The sequence below is a fragment of the Dipodomys ordii genome, unplaced genomic scaffold, assembly GCF_000151885.1.
Source record: "Dipodomys ordii isolate 6190 unplaced genomic scaffold, Dord_2.0 Scaffold36, whole genome shotgun sequence".
NCBI lineage: Eukaryota > Metazoa > Chordata > Mammalia > Rodentia > Heteromyidae > Dipodomys > Dipodomys ordii.
This window is the reverse complement of record NW_012267252.1, coordinates 16,528,651-16,550,471: the sequence shown is the minus strand read 5'-3', so window position 1 is coordinate 16,550,471 and position 21,821 is coordinate 16,528,651. Positions and strand designations below refer to the sequence as shown.

At 40.6% G+C, this 21,821-nt stretch overlaps 1 protein-coding gene across 1 annotated transcript in view; it reads left to right on the top strand.

The window, feature by feature from the left end:
* Shtn1 (shootin 1) overlaps positions 1-21,821 on the top strand; it is an 89,461-nt gene that overhangs the window by 45,780 nt on the left and 21,860 nt on the right. Inside the window, exons 11-15 of the mRNA XM_013017613.1 lie at positions 541-694; positions 3,837-3,936; positions 7,841-7,923; positions 15,834-15,943; positions 19,185-19,238. Coding sequence (XP_012873067.1) covers positions 541-694; positions 3,837-3,936; positions 7,841-7,923; positions 15,834-15,943; positions 19,185-19,238 — 501 coding nt within the window. The remainder of the gene's footprint in view (positions 1-540; positions 695-3,836; positions 3,937-7,840; positions 7,924-15,833; positions 15,944-19,184; positions 19,239-21,821) is intronic.

The following is a 21,821-nucleotide window of genomic DNA, read 5'->3' as shown; positions in this document are numbered from 1 at the left end:
GAAGTATTAATCTGGTGTGTGTGTGTGTGTGTGTGTTTGTGTGCTGGTGTGTGTGTGTGTGTGTGTGTGTGTGTGTGTGTGTGTGTGCTGGTCCTGGGGCTTGAACTCAGTACCTGGACACTGTCCCTGAGCCTTTGTGCTCAAAATTAGCACTCTACCACTTGAGTCTCAGCTCCACTTCTGGCTTTTTGATGGTTATTGGAGATAAGAATCTCACAGACTTTCCTGCTCTGGCTGGCTTCAAACCATGATCATCTGTTCTCAGCCTCCTGAATAGCTAGGATTACACATGTGAACCACTGGGGCCCAACAATCTGTTTTAAGTGAGTTTTTAGTCATTATTTTAGTCATTTTATTTTATTTACTTAAATCAAGAAGCTGACAGTGATCGTAAGGATTGTCTGTATTCATAATTTGTATGATTTTAAGATCTGTTAGAATTTTTCTGCTGTGAGAATGATGTCAAAGATATTTTTCCCTTTTCTTGTCATGGACAAAGGACAACTTATCACCCTACTAAAGTTTGTGTGAAACCTCTAGGTCAAAGAATTAGAGGAGCAGCTGGAAAATGAAACATTGCACAAGGAGATACATAACCTCAAACAGCAACTAGAGCTTCTAGAAGAAGACAAGAAAGAATTGGAATCAAAATACCAGGGTTCTGAAGAGAAGGCCAGGAATTTAAAGCATTCTGGTAAAAAGCATTGAGTACTTCCTACATCTTAATCACTCACCGGTAAATCTCTCCTATCCAGGGTAAAACCTGGCATATAGCTAGTACTGAGTGCTATAGGAAATTACCAACATTTGTATTTAAGTTCCTTCATTGTTAACAAAAAAGAAGAAAAGCTTCGGTCATCAATTGATTCACAAGTAGTCAGGCTCCTTCTTTTTTGGGGGGACATAAGGCCTTTGTGAACACATATACAGTATTAAGACACAAAGGTGCTAGAAGCATGGGAAGACAAAAAAATGTCAGCATTCTCAGGCCTTCAGAGGCATTCATACAATAAAGAACTCTGTTTTGTTCATTTTAGAGCACACTTTTAAAAGAAATCAAGTCATTTTTTTTATAATACCTTCGTCTTTGGTACTCACACTCCATCTTTGCCTGTAATTATACCCATGAAATAATACTTCCTATGTCATGCCTAACAATGTAATGGGCAACTATATATATATATATATACATATATACATATATATATATTAAATGGAAAAACTTTTGAAACACCAGGGATGCTTAAATCAAAGGCTTTATTCATTCATTGTGGGAATGTGTGAGTTGGATTACTACACAGGCCTAAGTATAAGTCTTGGTGGGAAGGCAGGTCATTTCTGGAGGCAGGTACATTCCCTTTATAACAGCTTCAATATTCACGTCAGACATTTTTGGTTAATTTTATACTAGAATTTTGAAATCTGTTCAGAAGAACCTTTGGAGGCTTTTCCTCCCCTTTCAAGTATATTCAGATATTAGGCTTGCTGCTGCATGCCTGTAGTCGGTTGGCAGAGCAGAAATTGGGAGGCAGAAATTAGGAGGATCCTGGGTCAAATCTAACCGAGGCAAAATTTTTATGAGAACTCTCAGCCAATAAAAAGCTGGGCAGGGTGGGGCAATTTCTTAGCTTCGGTGAGAAGTATAAATAGGAGGGTTGCAGTTCAAGCTTGTTCTAGCAAAAAAGCAGGGCCCCAAAGTAGCCAAAGCCCAAAGAGCTGGAGGCCTGGCTCAAATAGTGGAGCTCTTGCCTACCAAGTGTGATACCCTGAGTTCAAACAGTACTCCTGTCAAGTGATTTTAAAATTTTTTAATGTTTTTTAATTGACAGTGAAAATTGATTATACTTTTTTAATTGACCTAATTAAAAAAAATTATTTTGGTCAGTCATGGGGCTTGAACTCTGGGCCTGGGCGCTGTCCCTCAGCTCTTCAGCTCAAGGCAAGCAGTCTGCCACTTGAGCCACAGCACCACTTTTGGTTTTCTGGTGGTTTATTGGAGATGAGTCTCATGGACTTTCCTGCCCAGACTGGTTTTGAACTGTGATCCTCAGATCCTCAGCCTCCTGAGTAGCTAGGATTACAGGCATAAACCACCAGCTCCCTGCTTAATTGAGCTAATTCTCCCAGCCCCCACCCAGGGATAATTGAGCTAATTTTAAGGAACATTCTGTTCTTTTTTTGCCAGTATCAGAGGAGCTTGAAGCCAAAGCTATCTCATGACTGAAAGCAGCAGACATTTCAGATTTGAGTGTGTTTGTTTAGAATCTGCTGTGAGAGTCCCCAGCCCTACTTTGGTGTACAGTCAGAAATAGATAAAGAGTAGCATGCCTTTTGTCTCCAAAGATCTCTGAATCTCTGGAGCAACAAATATATGTTTTTGAATTAAAGGGAGGATTCTTGCCCACACTGGCTTGGGGCTGCCATAGCAAACAGGTCAGCTTGTTTGCTACTCTGAGGACAAACAGCATTTGGCACCTGTTACCTGTTAGCCCATATTAAAGAGGTTTTTTTTTTTGTTTTTTGGGGGGGTCCAGTCGTGGGGCCTGAACTCTGGGCTTGGGCACTGCCCCTCAGCTCTTTAGCTCAAGGCTAGCGCTCTACCACTTGAGCCACAGCGCCACTTCCGGCTTTTTTCTTTTTGCTTATGTGGTGCTGAGGAATCGAACCCAGGACCTCATGCATGCAAGGCAAGCATTCTACCACTGAGCCACCTTCCCAGCCCCAAGAGGTTTTTTTTTTTTTAATGAATACATTCTTATTATTATTGAGGTGTTATACAGATAGGTTACCATTTCCTAAGTCAGGTAATGAGTACATTTCTTCTTTTTTTTTGATACTGTTACCCCTTCCTTTGCTTTCCCCCAGGCTCCCCCTCTCATTCCTGCCCACAATTTTCCACATAGTGTATACTGAGTAGCACAATTGCGTTTGTTCATGGTCCCTCCCTCTCTCTGTGTCCTCCCTTTGTCCCCCCTTAAAACAACCCAAAAGCAAAAGCAAACACCACCAACAGCCACCACCACAAAACATGTTTCTATTTTCTGGAATGAAGTTTGATAAATAGCATTTTAAATGTTTTTAAACTTTTGCCATGCTGGTTATTGAACCCAGAGCCTTGTGCGTTCTAGGCAAGCTGGGCCCCTGGGCTCTATTCCCTACATCCCCAAGCCCTGTGGCGTACATTTAAATTGATCTCGAAGTCAGGATCTATACTGTGTCTCCAACAGCATTGTGGGTGTATAGTAATGTCTGTCTCATTGATTGGGCAAATTCTGTTTCTAGAATGTTCTTCAAAAGAAGAGAAAGCTTTTGAGTTACAGGCTTTTAGGAATTTAAGCCTAGTTAAAATAAAAGACTCCTAGTATTTGTAGTTGGTGAAGGAAATTAAACAGTGGAGAGAAGTATGCAGCTATTAAAATTCATCACTAAATGTCATCTTTAAAAGTCATTCTTGGTCTCTACGCTTTTCAAGTCAAGTCTTGACAATATCTTAGTGTTTGAGTAGTATACTCTGTTGTTACAAATATTTCTTCGGCCTACTCAAATCTAACTTTCCACCCATTAGCCATTGTCTTGCATTCTTTTTCCTAGGTTGTCTGTGTAGGAAAATGATCGTCATGTTATACTGAAACAGATGGAAAAAACCTCTCTTGCATTAATGACAGACTCGATTTCTTTTTAAGTCTGAAATGCTACAGTTTCATATGGAAATGCCCAACTCTGCCTTCCTAAGAAGCACTTGATCTTGAGAGAGGTTATGTTTTTTTCTTTCTTTCTTGTACACATGTAAAAGTTGCTTATTTCTCTTCTCTTCCGAATGCTTGTTCCCTGTGCAGTGGATGAACTCCAGAAGCGAGTGAACCAGTCTGAGAATTCGGTGCCTCCGCCTCCACCTCCACCTCCGCCACTTCCCCCTCCGCCTCCCAATCCTATCCGGTAAGCACAGGCTGGAGCCCCAGGGGCGGTACTGGCCTTGCCTTTCCAGCACCAGCTTAGGATATGTCATTAGAGGAACGAACTGTGAGAAAGCATCAAAGATAACAACTTGAGAGCCGGGAGCTGGTGGCTCATGCCTCTAATCCTAGCTACTCAGGAGGCTGAGATCTGAGGATCGCGGTTCAAAGCCAGCCCGGGCTCTGTGAGACTCCTATCTCCAATAAACCACCAGAAAACCAGAAGTGGCACTGTAGCTCAAGTGGTAGAGCGCTCGCCTTGAGCTGAAGAGCTGAGGGACCGTGCCCAGGCCCAGAGTTCAAGCCCCATGAGCGCAAAAAAAAAAAAAAAGATAGCAACTTGTGTTTTCTTCTCAGAAGATGTCTCTGTCTGTTCTCGTAATATATGCAGTAGGGGCCTTCAAAAACACTTGGCAAGGAAATTCCTGTGGGATCTCTGGTAGACCTTGAGCTTCTATGTGGATACTCCACCCTCAAAAAAAACTAGGCACTTTTTTTTTTTAAGCGTGGATATACTGTGAGGATTGCTTTGAACAAGCACATCAAGGGGATTTTTGAATGTCACTAGAATGTTTTTATCTTTTTCTCTCACTAATTTGAATTTGAAAAGCTCTAGTTGATTCATTTTGTTTTTTTAAAAATTAAAGCAGCAAATTAAAACCTAAACCTACTAATTGTTATAAACTAGTAATTAAACTGAAAGTGCTAATTATTTTCATCCTTATCCTTGTATTTAAACCTTGATGAATGCTGAGAGAGGAACCTTCCATGAGGAAATCAATGATGCTTAAGTTCTTGGGAAAGGAAATCATCTATGCCAACAGGAACAAAAGTTTCCCCAAGCCTGACTCACCTGGTGGTCTTACTCACTTGAGCACAGCATCCTCCAGGGAGATCTAGTGTCACATTTTTGCCTTCTTTGTGGTTTGACATAACCCCACCTAGATCTACAAGGACCACCTGCTTCTTCTGGTGACCACTTAACCTCTTCATGTCAGGATGTTAGCTGCTTTTGAATAACTTATTCTTGAACAAATGGCATTTAAACTTTTGCTTTATTTTTTTTTAGCTTTCATTAACTCATGTGATTTGTTTAATCCCTTCATGCAGAGAGGCCATTTATTCATGCTTTGCACCTTTGCTGATCTATCTGAATAGAACGTGTAGCATGTTCCTCCCACACGACTAGGAAAATGGGACTTTGCCTTTCAAAAAGATTCTCATTACTGTTCCTCACTGAGTAGGGTATGACATAATCTACTTGAAGCCATTGAAGTAGTTAAGACTAAATCATTTTTACACGTGATCGATCCAAGAGTCAATTGAAAGAATTTCAGGTATTTTAAAATTCTTTCTCTCCTGGGTAGCTGAATCTGTAGGCGATAGTCTAAATTTGACATTTAAAATGGGAAAGTCACCACTTTGATCTCTCTTGAAGGTGTAGAATTTTGAGCTAATAAGAAAGGTCACTTCTGTAAGAAGGGAGAACTGTTAAAAAGCAATTACAACCTTGCTGTTGGCCTTTAATTTTTAGGCTCAGAAATGTTGAGAGCCCCTAGAATTAAAAGTAAAGTAAAACCTAAATAGAATTTTCCTCCAAAGAGTACTTTACCATTATACTGAGCAATCAGTGTAAGATTGAAGATTATGTGTGTTTCAAGAATGAACTCTTTTATAGGGCTCTTTGAAGAATTTTTTTCTTGAACAAGATGAATAGCTTTATTTTTAACATAAATTTAAATCATATGGGGTATATTTTCTGGTGAGAATACTTTCATGTGAAGAAATATCTTGAGTTTTGGTGTACTTTGAGCCCACTAGGCAAGGTTTTCCAACTTGTTCCTAACCCACATATTGTTTCCCTAATGTCCCTTAGGTCCATAATAGAAATGACTAGAAATGGAAGTGGCAGGTGGAGAGAAGATCGAGACAACTGTAGGGCTTCTCTGCGTGGCTTTGTTGCTACTCAGGATTTCCCACTCCTTTGATTCAGGGAACAACAGGTTGGAGAGAAGAAAGAGAGGAATAAAGCATGCCTTAGTCATTTTTGTTGTGAAGCAAGTGTAGGTCGTGGGGACAGAGCCTGCAAGATGTCTGTGTAAGATCTGAGTACATAGAAATACAGTCATGTGATGTGTTCTGAGAAATAGTTTATTTGATGATTTTGTTGTGCAAACTTCATGGGGTGTACTGATACAAACTAAGCCCTGTCTTGACAATTGGTCTTTTTAATACAGTAGGTGATTTTTCTCTGGGTGCCACTTGTCTCCAATTTCTGCTTCAACTCAGAACATTTTAGGGAAACATTTTCTGCCATCTACTTAGGCAATTTACAGTAATGGACACATAATTGTTACCTCACATATGAAAATTCATATAAATACTGAGCAGCACAGATAAATTCTGGCCTCATCACCTTTGTATACAAGAATGTGTGCTCTCAGAATTTCCTCTCAGAACCATAGGTGAGCCAGTTCCATAGAATATAGTGACAGGTTGAGGAGAGGCCTCTGATCTGTATGAATGTCCCCAAACCCACCCTGCCAGACATGGTGATGAGTAGATACGGAATCTTCCCATGTTAGTCATTCAGTTGACTGAATGGAAAAAAATCAATGAATGAGGTTTACAGTTTCTCATTTCTGTTTTTCAAAGTTTTGTGTGGATTCCAGTGTCTAGCTTTTGCAGAAATGATTATTTCCATTTTGTCCACCCTTTGAGTCCAGAGATGATAAACCAGACGGACTCAGCTTCAAGGTGAATTGTCTCCCAGTTGGAAAGGCGTAGAGATGTCAGAGGAGGGGCTAGAGTGTGGTGGTTTCTTTTTCCTGTGCATTGTGGAAGAGCTTTTTCAGTGTGTGTGACAATTTTTAGAAAAGACAACTGAAAGGCGATGAGTAATATAACCAGAGATTGAAATGAACACAGTTTTTAAATCTAAAAATTATAGGAATTAAGAAAACACTGAGCACGGCAGGTGTAGCTCTGTAACGGAGCACTAACTAGCCTAGCATTTGTGACGCTTAGCACCAGATAGGTCGGATACATAGATGAATGGATCGATGGATGGGTAGATGGACAATGAATAGCTATACCAGCTCGCTGTGTTTTCCAAGCCAATGTTAATATATTCATTTGTTCCTTTTTTGAAAGATAATGTGATACTTTCCTACCACTTAAGTATACGTTTTTCTTTGCCAGCCTCCCAAGTTGTCTTTCTTAGGGGCTGTATTGTCCAATAGAGTTCACCACATTGAAGGCATTTATAATACAGTTTGAACGAATTCAGGCATTCTCAATGCATTTGTTTGCTGTGAACTTTTTATAGTGGAAATGTTAACATGTATGCAGAAATGTACACACTCATGTGCAGTTTTAAAATAATATAAAACAAAGCCGGACACTAGCTCTTGACTGTAATCTTAGCTATACAGGAAGCTGAGATCTGAGGATTCTGCCTCAAAGCCAGCCCAGGCAGAAAAGTTGGTGAGACTTTTGGTTAATCTCCAATTAATCAACAAAAAGCTGGAAATAGAGGTATGGTTCAAGTGTACTACTAGAGTACTAGTCTTGAGGGAAAAATAAAAAAAGCCAAGTGAGAGTATGAAGCTCTGAGTTCAAGCTCTAGTACCTGAACAACAACAACAAAACTTGTTTGCTTTGTATTTCCTCTACTGAATATTAGTTTTATACCAAGAGAGGTGAGCTATTTCTTTCCTGTAAGATCATCAAAAATTTACTATTACCAAGAATGGATAGCATATGACTTAAATTTATTAGCCTGTAGGAGAGTTGGATTTCTACTGATGATTTGGAATCTGCATTTTATCTGTTTGACTGAGAGACCTCCAGTGATCTGCTGTTGATCTTTTGTCTTCCTCCCAAAGATCTCTCATGTCCATGATCCGAAAACGATCCCACCCCAGTGGCAGTGGTGCTAAGAAAGAGAAAGCAACCCAACCAGAAACAAGTAAGTACCAGCTTGTATATTTTCCTTTTATGACTTGATGATGTATGATTTTTCAGCAGTACATATGCTTGCCGATCTTCTTGGAGGGGAAGTGTAAAGAGAAGCTGTAAGAAGGAACCAGGCAACTGCCATTGCCTTCCCGAGTTGGTTGTCTATATAGATTAGCATGTACACATGTCCACTACAAAGAGGGAGATCCAGTTCCATAGAGGAACAGATACTTCCAGGTGTCAAGGAGATTGAGCAGTTCCAGATGAAGGACTTGGGGACTGACTCTTTAGAGTTGATAGCAAGAGGGCTGAGAGCTTCTCAAGAACTTAGGTGCTGCTCCATGATTGGGAAATACAGTGAGCCTGCCTTACCTGCGGATTTATCACACGTAGTTTTAGCCAAGTGTGGTAAAAATAAATAAAATTTAAGCCAGGTGCCATTAGCTCACTCTTGTAATCCTGACTACCTAAGAAGCTGAGATTTGAGGCTTGTGATTTGAAGCCACACCAGATAGAAAAGTGTCTGAGATTCTTATCTCCAGTTAACTAGCAAAAATGCCAGAAGTCGAGTTGTGGCTCAAAGTGATAGAGTGTTAGCCTTAAGCCAAGAAAAGCTCAGGGACAGTGCTGAGGGAGGCCCTGAGTCCAAGATCCAGGATGGGAGGAAGGAAGAAGGAAGCATGCATGTGAGAGAGAGAGAGACAGACAGAGGGAGACAGACAGACAGAGGCAGAGACAGAGAGAGAAAGACAGAGAGAGAGAGAGGGACAGAGAGGGAGGGAGGGAGGGATGGGGGGGAAGCATGGGCAGATGCATTCCTAATAGTCAGTGTATATGTGTGAAAACGGAACTAGGAAAATTGAGAAGGTGGGTGAGGTTGGAAGAGTTGGGGGAGAATGATAGAAGGGATGACATTGATCAGGATGTACCTACAACAAACTGGTCACTGCTAAGTTCTTTGTACTTTTTTTAAAGTACAATTTTGGAGGAGAACAAGTTCCTATGAGATTATGGCAGTGGGCCACTAGTGTCAGAAGGTGGCATTCCAGCTGAGCAGTCATGCATTTCTGACATAAGGTGGGGGTGTTCAGTAGTGACACAGTAGGATCAGAGTTCCCGAATGCGGAAGGAGCTTGCCATAAGAGGAAGCTATGGTAGAGCACAGGAGCGAGAATGGGGTGCTGAAAATTTATTGGGAGCCAGATTCTGAAGACTGTGGTCGAGACTCTGATGTTACTCCAAAAAGCAGAAGGTTTAAGTAGAGGGTTTATCCTGATAAAGTTTATCTTTTCTTTGGGGGAGGGGGCGGGAAGATCACTTTAGTGCAATTGGGAAGAGTATAGACTGAAGAAGGAGGGTAGATAAGGGAGGGTATTGTAGCCTTTCAGACAAATGATGACTTAGACCAAGTGGTAACAATTAGCTAAAAAAAACAAAAACTTTAGGGAGGTGGAATATGTAGGACTCTGGGAATCACTAGGGACCAGGCAGGAAGGACAGCACAAGGAAATGGACTTAGAAAGAGGAGGACAGAAACACCAATGGCTGGTGCAGAGTCTGCACAGAGCCGTGGGTGAGTTGATGGGTAACCACTTGGAGATCAAAGATGTCCAGTGCTGGGACAGACCTTGGTCCTTTGGGCCTTGACACTAGATCTCAAATTAGACTTCAGTAGTGTGTTTGGCCCCTGGAAGTTATGCAGCACCATGGATTAGCCAGGTTCAAGCCCTGAGTAGTGTAAGCTCCTTTTGATCCTTGTTCTCTGCCCCAGTCCAGTCCATTGCATCTCACTGGCATTGTGACATCCTCAGATCACGGGTTGGTCATTGTCATCCATCTATGACATCTATGTCTGTGTTAGACTAGAGCACACATTCTGTATTCTGCTTGTAGATGGTCCTTTGCTTTTACTTCAGCCACATTTCTCACTATGTCTGTCCCACTTTCTGGCTAGGACATGATGTGAAGGCTCACTGTGCATTGGTTCTTTCCCATCTTCATTCCTGAACTGGCCGTCCTGCCCCATCCTTGTTATCGCCTTCTCAGGCAAGATGCTATTTCTCCTTGCACATCTCTGAAAATTCCAGATCACCTTTGCACTCCAGGCTTCTCCTCCACCTTCTCTGACTTGCTAGCTTAATAATGAGTTGCTTGTAGCATTTTGCTTTCAATTCCATTGCTCTAGGGATTTACTGTTCTATCCCTAGCATCTACTCTCTAGGCTCTGTGTTTGACACGTTGCTGGGTATTCCAGTCTGCCTCTGAGCAGGTGGAAAGTTCTTTGTGGGTTTACTTTCCTCTGCAGCCACAGCTCTGTTGTATGAGTATGAGTTTGGACTTAGTGTTGGTTTTATCAGGAAGCTTGCCTCACATTTACAACAGAAAGTTGAGTTTGTCTCTGAGTGGGTTCTGTGTGCCTGTCCCCTGCTGGCCTAGGAATCTGTCCCTCTGCCTGTCTATGGGACTGAAGGGCTCCAGGCTTTGCACGAGACATCGCAGGAGTCCAAAGAAGTCTGGCTACTGGTGATTTATAGGGCAGCCCTGCTCTGGGTTTACTGGCTATTACTTCTTTCTGATACTGTCATTTAAGTTTTATTTCCCTCGTTTTCAGGATTTTCAGTATATCTTAGACTGCTAGGAGGATAGTCAGAATGGAGTAATTTTTTCCTCCATGGAAGATGATATCAGCTTGTCAACATCAACTAAATTTGTTTTTTAATTTCTTTAAAACATTATTTCAGGAAATGGTACTGTGACTCAAGAGGTAGAGCTCCTTGAGCACAGATTGGCTCAGGGAAAGACAGTGGCCAGGCCCTGAGTTAAAGCCCCGTGGAACTGTTAGGACCCATGCCATTTTCCTTATGAAAAAGTAATATCTTACTGATGACTCATGAACTGTAACATCCTTGAGCTATTAGATTGTTATTTGGGGAATCTATATTGTTACTGACACAGCGGTAAATTGTGAAATTTTAGACTGAACAGATCCTAAAAATCACACAGCCTGAAATGGTATATACTGTGAAGTGGCTACACATAGCTAGAATAGCATCTTGTCTCTGTCTGGCAAGGTGGTTATTTATAAGGTCCTTGTTAATAGTTCACACAGTGATTTAAAAGCATCCTGAGTGAACATAGAACATCAGATGCTGGGAACATCCGCAGCTATCAGGAATATGCATCTTGAACATAGGCACTGTCTCAACGCTCACTTTGCTTTCTCATATGAGCACCTTAGGGCAGCTTTTCATATATAGTTCATGGGGTTTTGGGAAATTATGAATAGGAAACTCCTAGCTTAAGGGAGGTCTGGAAGATTTTAGATGTAATTTTAACATCTGAAAATAAATCATGAATTTTAAAGTTAGCAACCTGGATTTTGACAAGAATGTATCTAGCAGGCCAATTCTGAGATTTCAAAGCCATGCCTCTATTGATCACATATTTCAATCATCACTGATGATTTTTACCTCTGTGACTCAGTTTCCTGATCTGTTCCACAGGGACAATATGATAGTATAGTATTATAGTATTATCTATGTCTATATTATTATTTTCTGTGGCTTCATTGGCCCTCAGTCACGATTGAAAATATTTGTAGAAAATTCCAGAGTTAAGCAATGTTTAAAATTAACTTAGAGTTAAAATTAACTTAGAAATTTAAATCACTGTTCTGGCCCTCAGTGATACAAATCATCTCTCTTTTTTTTTTCTCTCCCCAGTATATCCTTTCTGTAAATGCTATCTGCCTTGTGGCAGTTGAGAGAAAGGAAAAAAAAAAAACCCACAAAACATGCCCATATAACTTGTACTAAAATCTGCTGTTATAGTGGTTGTGTCTTATTATTACATATTATGATTAAGCTTTTACTGTGCCTTGTTTATAAACTAGACTATCACAAGTAAATAAGCACGAACAGAAGTATGTTAGTGTAGAAGATTCTATAGAACATTGTACATGGATGGTTGTTATTATTCAAAGTTTTAGGTACCCTCTGGGGTTTTGGGACATATCCTCTGCAAATAAGGAAGACCTATTGTATCTGAAAAGTGTTTACAGTAGGACCTAGCACACAGAAAACACTCAAAATACTGGCTAAAAAGTGGGTAAGGTACCAGCTGCCCATTGTTAGAGTCAAGGAGGGACTTCATTCCAGCATGCTTCCTCAGCATTGTAGTTAAAGAAATTTTCTTGGAAGTGGCACTGTGGCTCCAGTGGTAGAGCACCAGCCTTGAGCTGAAGAGCTGAGGGACAGTGCCCAGGCCCAGAGTTCAGCCTCACAACTGACAAAAAAAAAAAAAGAAATTTTCTTTAAGACTATCACTGAAATTGAAACATACTTAAACATATATAGTACCTTTGAAATTCTTTCCATCGTGATGGCATATAGTTTTAAAATACCTTTTGTTTTTAAAGTTAGTAAAAGAGAAAGGTAATTCTATGGTTTAGAAATTCAGTTTCTTCTAGATTTTATTAAGTAACAAAGTGATGGTTTTCTTTGTAGATTTGGTGGTGGGTTTGGTTTTTTTTTTTTTTTAGAGGAACTTATTTTTCAAGTGGGTCTTAAAATTTAAACCCCAATTAATTACATGTAGCTTTTTGATCCAAGACTGACCTTGAAGCACTAGCTCCGAGAACATTTGATTTTATTTTCTCCTGGCAGTTCAATAACATTAGACCTGTTGTCTTCATTTGTCCCCTTTCCTTAATCTGCAGTATCCTGCATATTTCTATTGTCCCCCTGATTACATGCTTTTGTGAGACAATTACCAACTGCCTGATTGCAGAAAGAATTACAAAACATACCATGAGCTCTCTGTAGGTGATTCTCGCCAGTTTATTAGAACTGCTTAATAGTTTAGAAGTTCATATAGATTGCTTTTTGCTATTTCAAAAACAGGGTCTAGGAGAGACAGAAAGCTTATGTTGCTAACCTAGTGCTGCCCTTGTTTGGTGCCCAAGTAGGGAATCTGATAAGAGTGATTTCTTTTCCTTAAGACCAATTAAGCCTTTACATTTGAAAAAGACTGGGAAATTAAAGCCTGGTTTATAATCTGTACACAATACAGATAGTGGCACTTCTCTGAATTATCACTATGATTCTGGCAAGCAAATATAAGAAACTACTTTAAATTCCTACTATGTTAGATGCTGTAGCAGATTTGAATGGTGTTGACCATAATTCTCCATCTGTCTGCCTTAATTAGTTTTTGTATGGTGCATTTAATTGGGTTCCCGTCATTCCTTACAGAGGGCTAATCTGTTTGTAGGCGGTGTTCCTATTGCCCAGGCTGCTCTTCCTAGTTCACTCAAAATGGCAGCCTTTCTGGAAAAAAAGCAACTGTGTTTTGAAGTGATTTTCTCAATTCCCAGGAATAAATCTCATCCCCATACCAGCTGCTTGAGCAGCAGATCTGGATTCTATCTCCTCTGATTTTGAATAGAATCGGCCAGAGTGCTATGTAGAGTACAATAGATATTCAGCTATTGAATAAGTGGATGGATGGATGGATGGGTGGATGGATGGATGGATGGATGGATGGATGGATTTGTCTGTCCCCCTGTTGATATTTGTGAATCATCAGAGCCACCTGAACAAATGCTACTTAAGGCCACACAGTTGGCCAATTTAAGGCTTTGTCATCTTTTGTTTACTGGGAGATGAGTTTGAACATTGTTGACCACATTTCCCCTATTATCTGGCAAAAGATAGTTTGTTGACTTGTTTGAATATTGAGAAGTTTGAGTTCTGAGCTTTCCATTGGCTTCTGAGGATGACAACTTTCTCTGAAGTCAGGACCGTATCAGAAGACCCGGGTTGTGCGCTGGCCCCTTCTTTGTGGTGTGCTACAGAGGTGAGGAGAATGGAAACTTCTGAATTCTGTTAATGTTCCTCTAGACACCTGTATAAGTGGAATACCTATCCAGAATCAGTGTTAAATCTTCTGTGGAAAGGAAACCAAAAATTGAGCCTCTGTCATACAAAACCTGACACTGGTGCTAATTATCTTGGGGATGCAGTTGTGGTTACTTCCATGTAGAGGCCCAGATAGGTTTTTGCTGCTGAGACCGTGGGCAACTTCATAGCCATTTAAAGCCCCGAACTTCACAAATCAGTCAGTAGATAGATACTTGCTGAGTGTCCATTATATGTATGCCAGGTAATGGGAAATATACTAGATACTAATTGGAAGGTCTTTATTAGATATTCAGACTGAAACATATGATCTGTAGTGAGTTCAGGTGATGTTCAATGCAAGATCTAACTGGTGACACATGTTCTGGAATGGTTCTGTGTTTTTGCTTGAGCTATTCTGCAAGAAAGGACTATTCTGATGAATAGGTTTAGATGTAGGTCCATTGCATTTATTTGATATGCATCTTAGCAGCTTGATTTGTTTTCTTATTTATTTGGGCAGTAAAGGCTATACAATAGACTGCACTTAGTGGATGAAATTCCCTTCGGTTGGTTGGTGTTGGGGATGGAGCCTCAGGGCCTGACTGATGTAGGCACTGGCTAGTCAAGTGCTCTGCCACTGAGCTACATCCTCAAACTAATAGTGGAAATTTTTAATCACATTTAATTACTTAATTTCAATTATTGCTGGATGTATTTTTTAACATGTCCAATTTTAACTTACAAAGGATTTGTTTAAATGTTCCCTCTATGTGTGATTCTTAGACAAAAGATGCCATTTTAAAAACAGATTTTTCCCCTATTTTTTAATTTGACTTTGACTATGGATTTCTTCTAATCAGAAAACATCTCTTTGATGTCTCTCTTTTTTTTTTCAAATAAGCTATGGATTGATTTCTTTGACATAGGATATACTATAAATCCTAACAGTATCTCTGAGGATAGGAAGAATTGACTATTTGAGAAGGAACAAAGCTGAATTTTTTTCCTCTTGTCCTGGGGCTTGAAATCAGGACATGGGTGCTGTCCCTGGGATTTTTTTTTTTTTTTTTTGGTGCTGGTCCTGAGGCTTGAACTCAGCCTGGGCACTAATCCCCGCAATTCTTTTTCTCAAAGCTGGCCCTCTACCACTTGAGCCACAGTGCTTCTAGCTTTTCTGAGTAGCTTATTGGAATGGTTTTTTGGGCTTTCCTACCTGACCTGGCTTACCAGAGCTCAGCCTTCTGAGGAGCTGGGATTACAGGTCTGAGCCACTAGTACCTGGCTCTGAACTACTTTTTGCTTAAGGCTGCTCTACAACTTGGGCCAAAACTCTACTTCCAGTTCTTTGTGGGGTTTTTTTGTTTGTTTTTCTGTTTTTTTGTTTTAGTTTATTGGAGATCAGATTCTCATGGACTTTACTGCCCAGACTGGCTTCAAACTGCCCTCCTCAAATCTCAGCATTCTGAGGAGGTAGGAATATAGACATGAGCCACCTTTTTTTTTTTTTTGCCAGTCCTGGGGCTTGAACTCAGGGCCTGGGCACTGCCCCTGAGTTTCTTTTGCTAAAGGATAGCACTCTACCACTTGAGCCACAGTGCCACTTTGGGCTTTTTTTTTTATGTGGTATTGAGGAATTGAACCCAAGGCTTCATGCATGCTAGACAAACCACATTCCAGCCCAAAAGCTGTATTTTTAAGACCTGAATATTATCCAGTTTATTCTTTTGTTAATGAACAAAATTGGCTTTGTTAAACATAGATGAGACAATACTCCATGATCCAAATTTGACCTTAATTGTTAAAACTATTTGTCTGAGCAGATCTTTTATTCTTAAAAACAAATTATTTCAAAAGTGTTGCCACCTGGTAGCTGTTAACCTTGGTAAATTATTGGTGTTCTGCAACTGTCTGAGAAATTACTATGATTAATTATATAGTACAATCTCTCTAAGCCACCAAAAATAGGAATTAGCTGTTTTTCTGTAACCTAAGATGATTTATGTATATGTTCTTTAAACAGCTGAGGAAGTCACGGATCTAAAGAGGCAAGCAGTTGAAGAGATGATGGATAGAATTAAAAAGGGAGTTCATCTTAGACCTGTTAATCAGACTACCAGACCGAAGACAAAGGTTGGTAATGACTGTTAGATTTTTTTTCCTCCCCTTGGTTTTTCCTTCTTTAAATGTAATAATTTGAAAGTTGATGAAATCTCCAACTGGACTGCCATAAAGGTGTCATAAAAGCTTTCACCTCTACAGAAGTAGGTTTCTGAAGGGCATGGTTTGACAACCACGGCAAACCTAAGCTAAAAGAAAATATATCATGTTACCCAAAGTGCTGATAGCACCTCCAAAGGGAACTGAGCGAATCTCTTCCAGCAGGCAGCATACAATTGTTACGTCCATTCTTTTCTGATTCCTTATTGGTTATGTGATTCTACCAACTACTCCATGCCAAGTACTGGGCACATGGAAGCAAGCAGGATAGAAAGCTTCCCTGAGGCTTTAAGAGGTTTGGTGAGGGTGTCATATAATAATGGCAGAACAGATTGGTATAGAAATGACAGAACTAAGATGGCATTTTAATTTTTGACACAATAGAGTTGGAATCAGGACCCTCAAGCTTGCTATACTGGTTCTCTATTGCTGACACATGCTTACAGCTCTTTTCTGTGCTATTATTTTTGAAAGAGAGTCTTCCTTCTTGCCCAGGTGGGTGCCTGGACTACACTTCTCCTATTTACACTTCCCATTGTAATTGGGTTGATAGGTGCAATACACTATACCGAGCTCTTCATTGAGAAGATTTCTTAGGAACTTTTCTGCCTTGACCAGGCTTTAACCACTATCTTCTCATCTCAGCCTCCCTGGTAGCTAGGATTACAGTTGTGAGCCACTGACTCCTGACTAGATTACATTACAAATTACATTACAGTTTTTTTCTTTGTTCACTTTAATCCTGTAGGAACAAACTGGTTCTCTTTCTTCTTTTCCTTTTTTTTTTCTTAAACCATACTTAGTGCTTTCCATCCCTCTTTAACTTCTTAAATGTCTGTCTCTCCATGTTACACTATTTTATGGAAGTTTCTGGTGTCCTTTGAAAGTTGCTACTTTTCCCCTGCATAGGCAGGCCAGATAACCAGGCAAAGTGGGAGTGGCCATGGTGTGGGATGTCCTATGCAAAGGAGACTGCAAAGAAAGAAGGAATGGATGCTCAACTCCAAGAGCAGACTTAATGTTTGAGGCAGAAGTTTGAGCAGCCAAATAGAGTAGGTCAGTGTGTGCCCATGTTCTAGGCAAAGAACAGAACGTGGAACCACAGGATGTGGAGCCACAGGATATGGAACCAGGGGGAGGCTAGGAGGATGATCCAGTACACAAGGTTGAAAGAAGGGTGAGTCCTGTGGGAGGGTTAGTGCTCCGGCAGTACCAGCAGCTGCCCTCCACTTTTTCCTGTGCAGTTGAGGAGAATACCTGCCCTGTCTGACTCATGGGCTTGTCAGGATCAAATTGAATGAAGTATAAAAACACTTTAGAATGTAAGGTGTGAGTGCCACTTTGCAAACGAATACACTTTTTATGACATCCATGACTCAACGATTATAGAAAGAATAAGTGAAACCAAACTATTACCAGAGAGAAATGTAGTGTCCAAAAGAAATTAGTTCAGAGGAAAAGGCTGTTGGAAATGTCAACCATAAGTAGTCAGCGTTCTATATGTGCTTTTCATTTCCAGAGCATCACTCTGTCATCTTCCTTTCTTGCCCTACCTTCCACAGTCACACCTTATTTAATGCCAGTTCAAAATCCAGAAAACAACTGAACAAGGATGAGTGGACGACTGGGTTTTTCACTGGTAATCATTAAACACGGTAGATGTAGTGTTGAGTGAAAAGGTCCCTGCATGCCTGAGTGCAGACTGCCCCCCCCCAACTCTGTGCTGTCCTAAAGTGTCACCGTATGGGAGGATGTGGTCCAGGCGTCGAGGCTGCTACAGTCAGGGCAGCTTGAGGGCACGGCTTTGAGTATCGTAGAAAGCATGGCATTTGCTCAAAGTTCACCTTGTTACCTGGCCAGTTTACCCACAGAAGTCAAGGGTGCCTTGTGAGGGCTGATAGAAAGGCATGTGTTCTCAATTCCTTGATGTTGTGGGTGGAGCTGGCCTGGTTGATGTTGCATATGACTCTCTGTGGTGGGGGGAGCAGGGTCGGGAGTGTTCATGTGCATTTTACAGATGAGGCTATGAAAGTTAAATACCTTAGCCTAATTTTTCCTCTATCTTCATTTAAAAATGCTGAAATAGAATCATAGTCTTGTGTTATTTTTTGAGAGGAAATGGTCATGGGTTGCTATTGGTTGCTCCCCATTGCTGGAGGAGAGGAAAAAAATCTCACCCTATCTCTCTTTGGGGAAGGAGTGGCTCATGTCACTGTCCTGCTCGTTTTTTCTTCATCTCTGTCTTTTGTGAAAGTAGCACAGGGGAGATCAGAGGTCTGCCTTCAGTTACTTCCTCATGGAGGCCCCAGGCTCCATTTGCTTCCCAGCAGACCCACAGAAATTGTTAAACATGGCAGAGATTACCACCATTTTATTAGAAGTTATTTTTTTTGTTCTTGGTATAGTCACATGTGAATTGGGCTCACACTACAGACTGCTGCCCCCAATCTCCCTTCCTCATTTCTGACTTTTCTCCATGAGATATTCAGGTTGCATCTCCATGAGGCTCTTGAGTGCTCGGCCAGCCCAGGATGCTAACATCCTCCTGCAGTCTGTGATCTTCCCAGCCTGTTTTCTCCCACTTGATCATACGATGAATTTTCTGAATCAAGACATTGCAGGTCTCTTGTCTCTGGCCTTTTCCTGGAGTTAATGGAGCCCAGAGAGTTTTGGGCCAACCACTTGATTTTAGTTGGGCTATTCCCACTCTCTACCTGTCTTGTTGACAGAAATCAACCATACCAATGGAGGGCAGTGTATTACGAAGAATGCTGAATAATTTGAGATCAAATCTTTAAAATCTGGTGTTCACTAAATCCTTTCCATCTAAGATGATAACCATGAGGTTAAAAATATAATATTTAGAAGGTAGCATGAGTCCTCTGCTTTGAATGTAAGTTCTAATTTGTGCTGTGGCTCGAGTGGTAGAGCACTCTCTTTGAGTGCCCAGGCCTAGAGTTCAAGGTCACTACCAACCGGAAAAAAAAAAGGTTCTGATTTCCTATGCATCTACCACTTGGGTACAATTACATGGCTAAGATTTTTTTCCAAATTTTAGACAGAAAACTACTTGCTGTAAAAATCTCTAGTATTTTCTTGGGGTTCATTTTCAACCTGAATTACTCAGTAACTTGTTTTGTTTTTAAAATTGTAGCCAGAATCCTCGAAAGGCTGTGAAAGTGCAGTGAATGAACTAAAAGGAATACTGGTAAGATTTAATGCTGGTTTATTATTTACTTAATGGGGAAATGAAAAGAATATTCTTTTTTTTTCCTGAATAATTGATTTTGGTGTTTCTATTTACAATTAAAGTCATTGTTATTTGATTGTCCTATGCTAATAACATATAACACATTGCTGTTCCTATTCTAAAAGAATTGTTTCTATTGTGAAATGAAGTCCTTGCTTCCTATTCTTGCCCTAAAATCCTGGCATTGCAGCATCAAGGTCAAGTGTCTGGCCATATGTGCAGATCGATCAGCGTGTGTGAATAACAGAGCTATAAGAGATGAATAGTGTTTTCCTTTGAGACATGACAGTAGATTTTGAAACATGCAAAGCTGAGCTGCCCTCCACCCCCACCCCAGAGTGTGGACCTCTCAGGGTCATGTCCACTTTTCTCACAATTGAAAAATCCTTTGATGAGAACATAGAGGATAAAATGAGTCCCTTCCCTTATGCCCTCCCCCCCCCCCGTTTCTTCTCCTTCCCCCCCCCCCCTTCCCTTCTGCCCCCCCCCCCCCCCGTTTCATTTGCTAAAGCTAACTCTTGTCCACTAGAGAATGGGCATAATGTCCATCTCTATGGTCTTAGTTCTGTTTTCCCAAATGGGAGCTTTGGCCAGTGGCTGCCCTCTCCAGCAGTCGCCCTCAGAGACAAATGCCCTCATGTAGGAAGTGCTTCAGACATTGAGCTCTATTTTCAGTCCCTGTTCCAGTCCAACCCCAGTTATTATGCACAGTAAGTCAACAAACATGGGGGCGGAGGTACAGGACTAAATACTCCCCTGTTTGTTGTTACTGTGCTAATTATGCATTGTACAGAGACATCCACATAATGATGGTAAACAAAATTATTTTCATCAAGCATGTCTTTAAACAGTAGACTTAGCTCAGAATGGCTTAATTAGTTTGCTTTAGTTTTTAAGTGAGTGGGATTAGCCTTGAAGAGGGGTATATCACTGGCTAACAGTGGTGGTCTACCTACAGAAACAAGGATTAAAACCATTGCCTGAGGATGTGGTTATTATCTAATGGATTCTGTGATCAGAAGATTTTTGTTATCCAGTGTTGAGTTAAGGAGCACTCCCTCTGACAGCGCCTTTTGTTGCCTTGGCATTGTTATGCTAATTCATGTTGATGAAGATGTCCCCTGGGGCTGTGCGAGGTGCTGAAGAGCTGCTCTACTCAGCAGTGAAAGTAAACAGTAATGAGTTTAGTTCACTTAGCAAATCAGATGCGTTTATGACGTTCATATTACAATACTTGATTATGCAAAATACTCCAGTGCCTCCTCATGATCCTTGGTGGCAGGTTTATTAACTCAGCTTTACTCTGTGTGCATGTGTGCTGTGTGTGCTTGTGTGCCTGTGTATAACCCAGGACCGCACATGCTTAGGCTAGTTCTATCACTGACCTACACCTCCAGCTCCAATGTTACTCTTAAATATAATCACTTTCACTGTAATTTTATATCACTTTAAGGAGATAAACAGGAAATTATTTACTTAACCTAGCATTGATATTATCACCAGTAGTTATTATCCTAGCAATGTTATTTCTTTGCATTAAAGATTTTGCTTTTTTTGTTGTTGTTTAAGTGGAATTTATGATCCTCTCCCTACTCTTCTTTACCAATTGACACCTCTCCATTACCTCAATAGAAATTTTTCTTGAGGGGTGGCAGACCAGTAATAAAGTTCTATACAGAAATGGAGAACCAGGAAGTGGCGCTGTAGCTCAAGTGGTAGAGCACTAGCCTTGAGCTGAAGAGCTGAGGGACAGGGCCCAGGCCCAGAGTTCAAGCCTCGCGACCGACAAAAAAAGAAAGAAAGAAAGAAAGAAATGGAGAACCAGCAGGAAGAGCCATGTGCTTAGTTTTCCTGGAAAGCAAACACCAGGAGGCAGTTCAGAGAGGAGTATTTTTACTGAGAATGAATGTGAGCCCAGGCAAAGGTAGAGATTGGCCTGCTGCTCAGCATTTGTACATACCTAGGAATAGCTGATTGGGAGGAACTAGAAAACTCTACTGTATTTTTTTAGTTGTATAGTTTTCAAGCCAGCTTTGAAGGTGTAAATGTTGTCTGAACTCATTTTCCTCCCAAATTTCTACTTCTAAAGCTATGTATTTTGCAAATTATGTGTGTGTGTATGTATGCATGCATGTGTGTGTAGTGTTTTTAGTCAGACCAAGCTTTTGAGATTTAGAAATTGAGCCAATCTAAGGGGAAACAGTACTTTTCACCCCCTTTAAAAAATGGACATAACTTAATCTAAAAGTCTCTCTTTAAGTTCAGTTGGTGCTAAATTAAAGAAACAAAATCTGCTTTACACATATTCTCATCCCCCTCCCACATCAGTTTGATTCATGAACATTTGGCAAGCATGAAAACAGACAGTTTGAATACAAACAGTACTGGTTTGAGAATTAGATCCAAGTTCAAGGTGCAACCCTATCACTGATTTACCATAACACACTTATGGTAAATCAGCCCAGTCTTTTATGGGAGTCACTGAGTTTGAGTTCTTTCTGGGAAGTGAAGAAATGGTATGCATCTACCCTATGGTGTCAG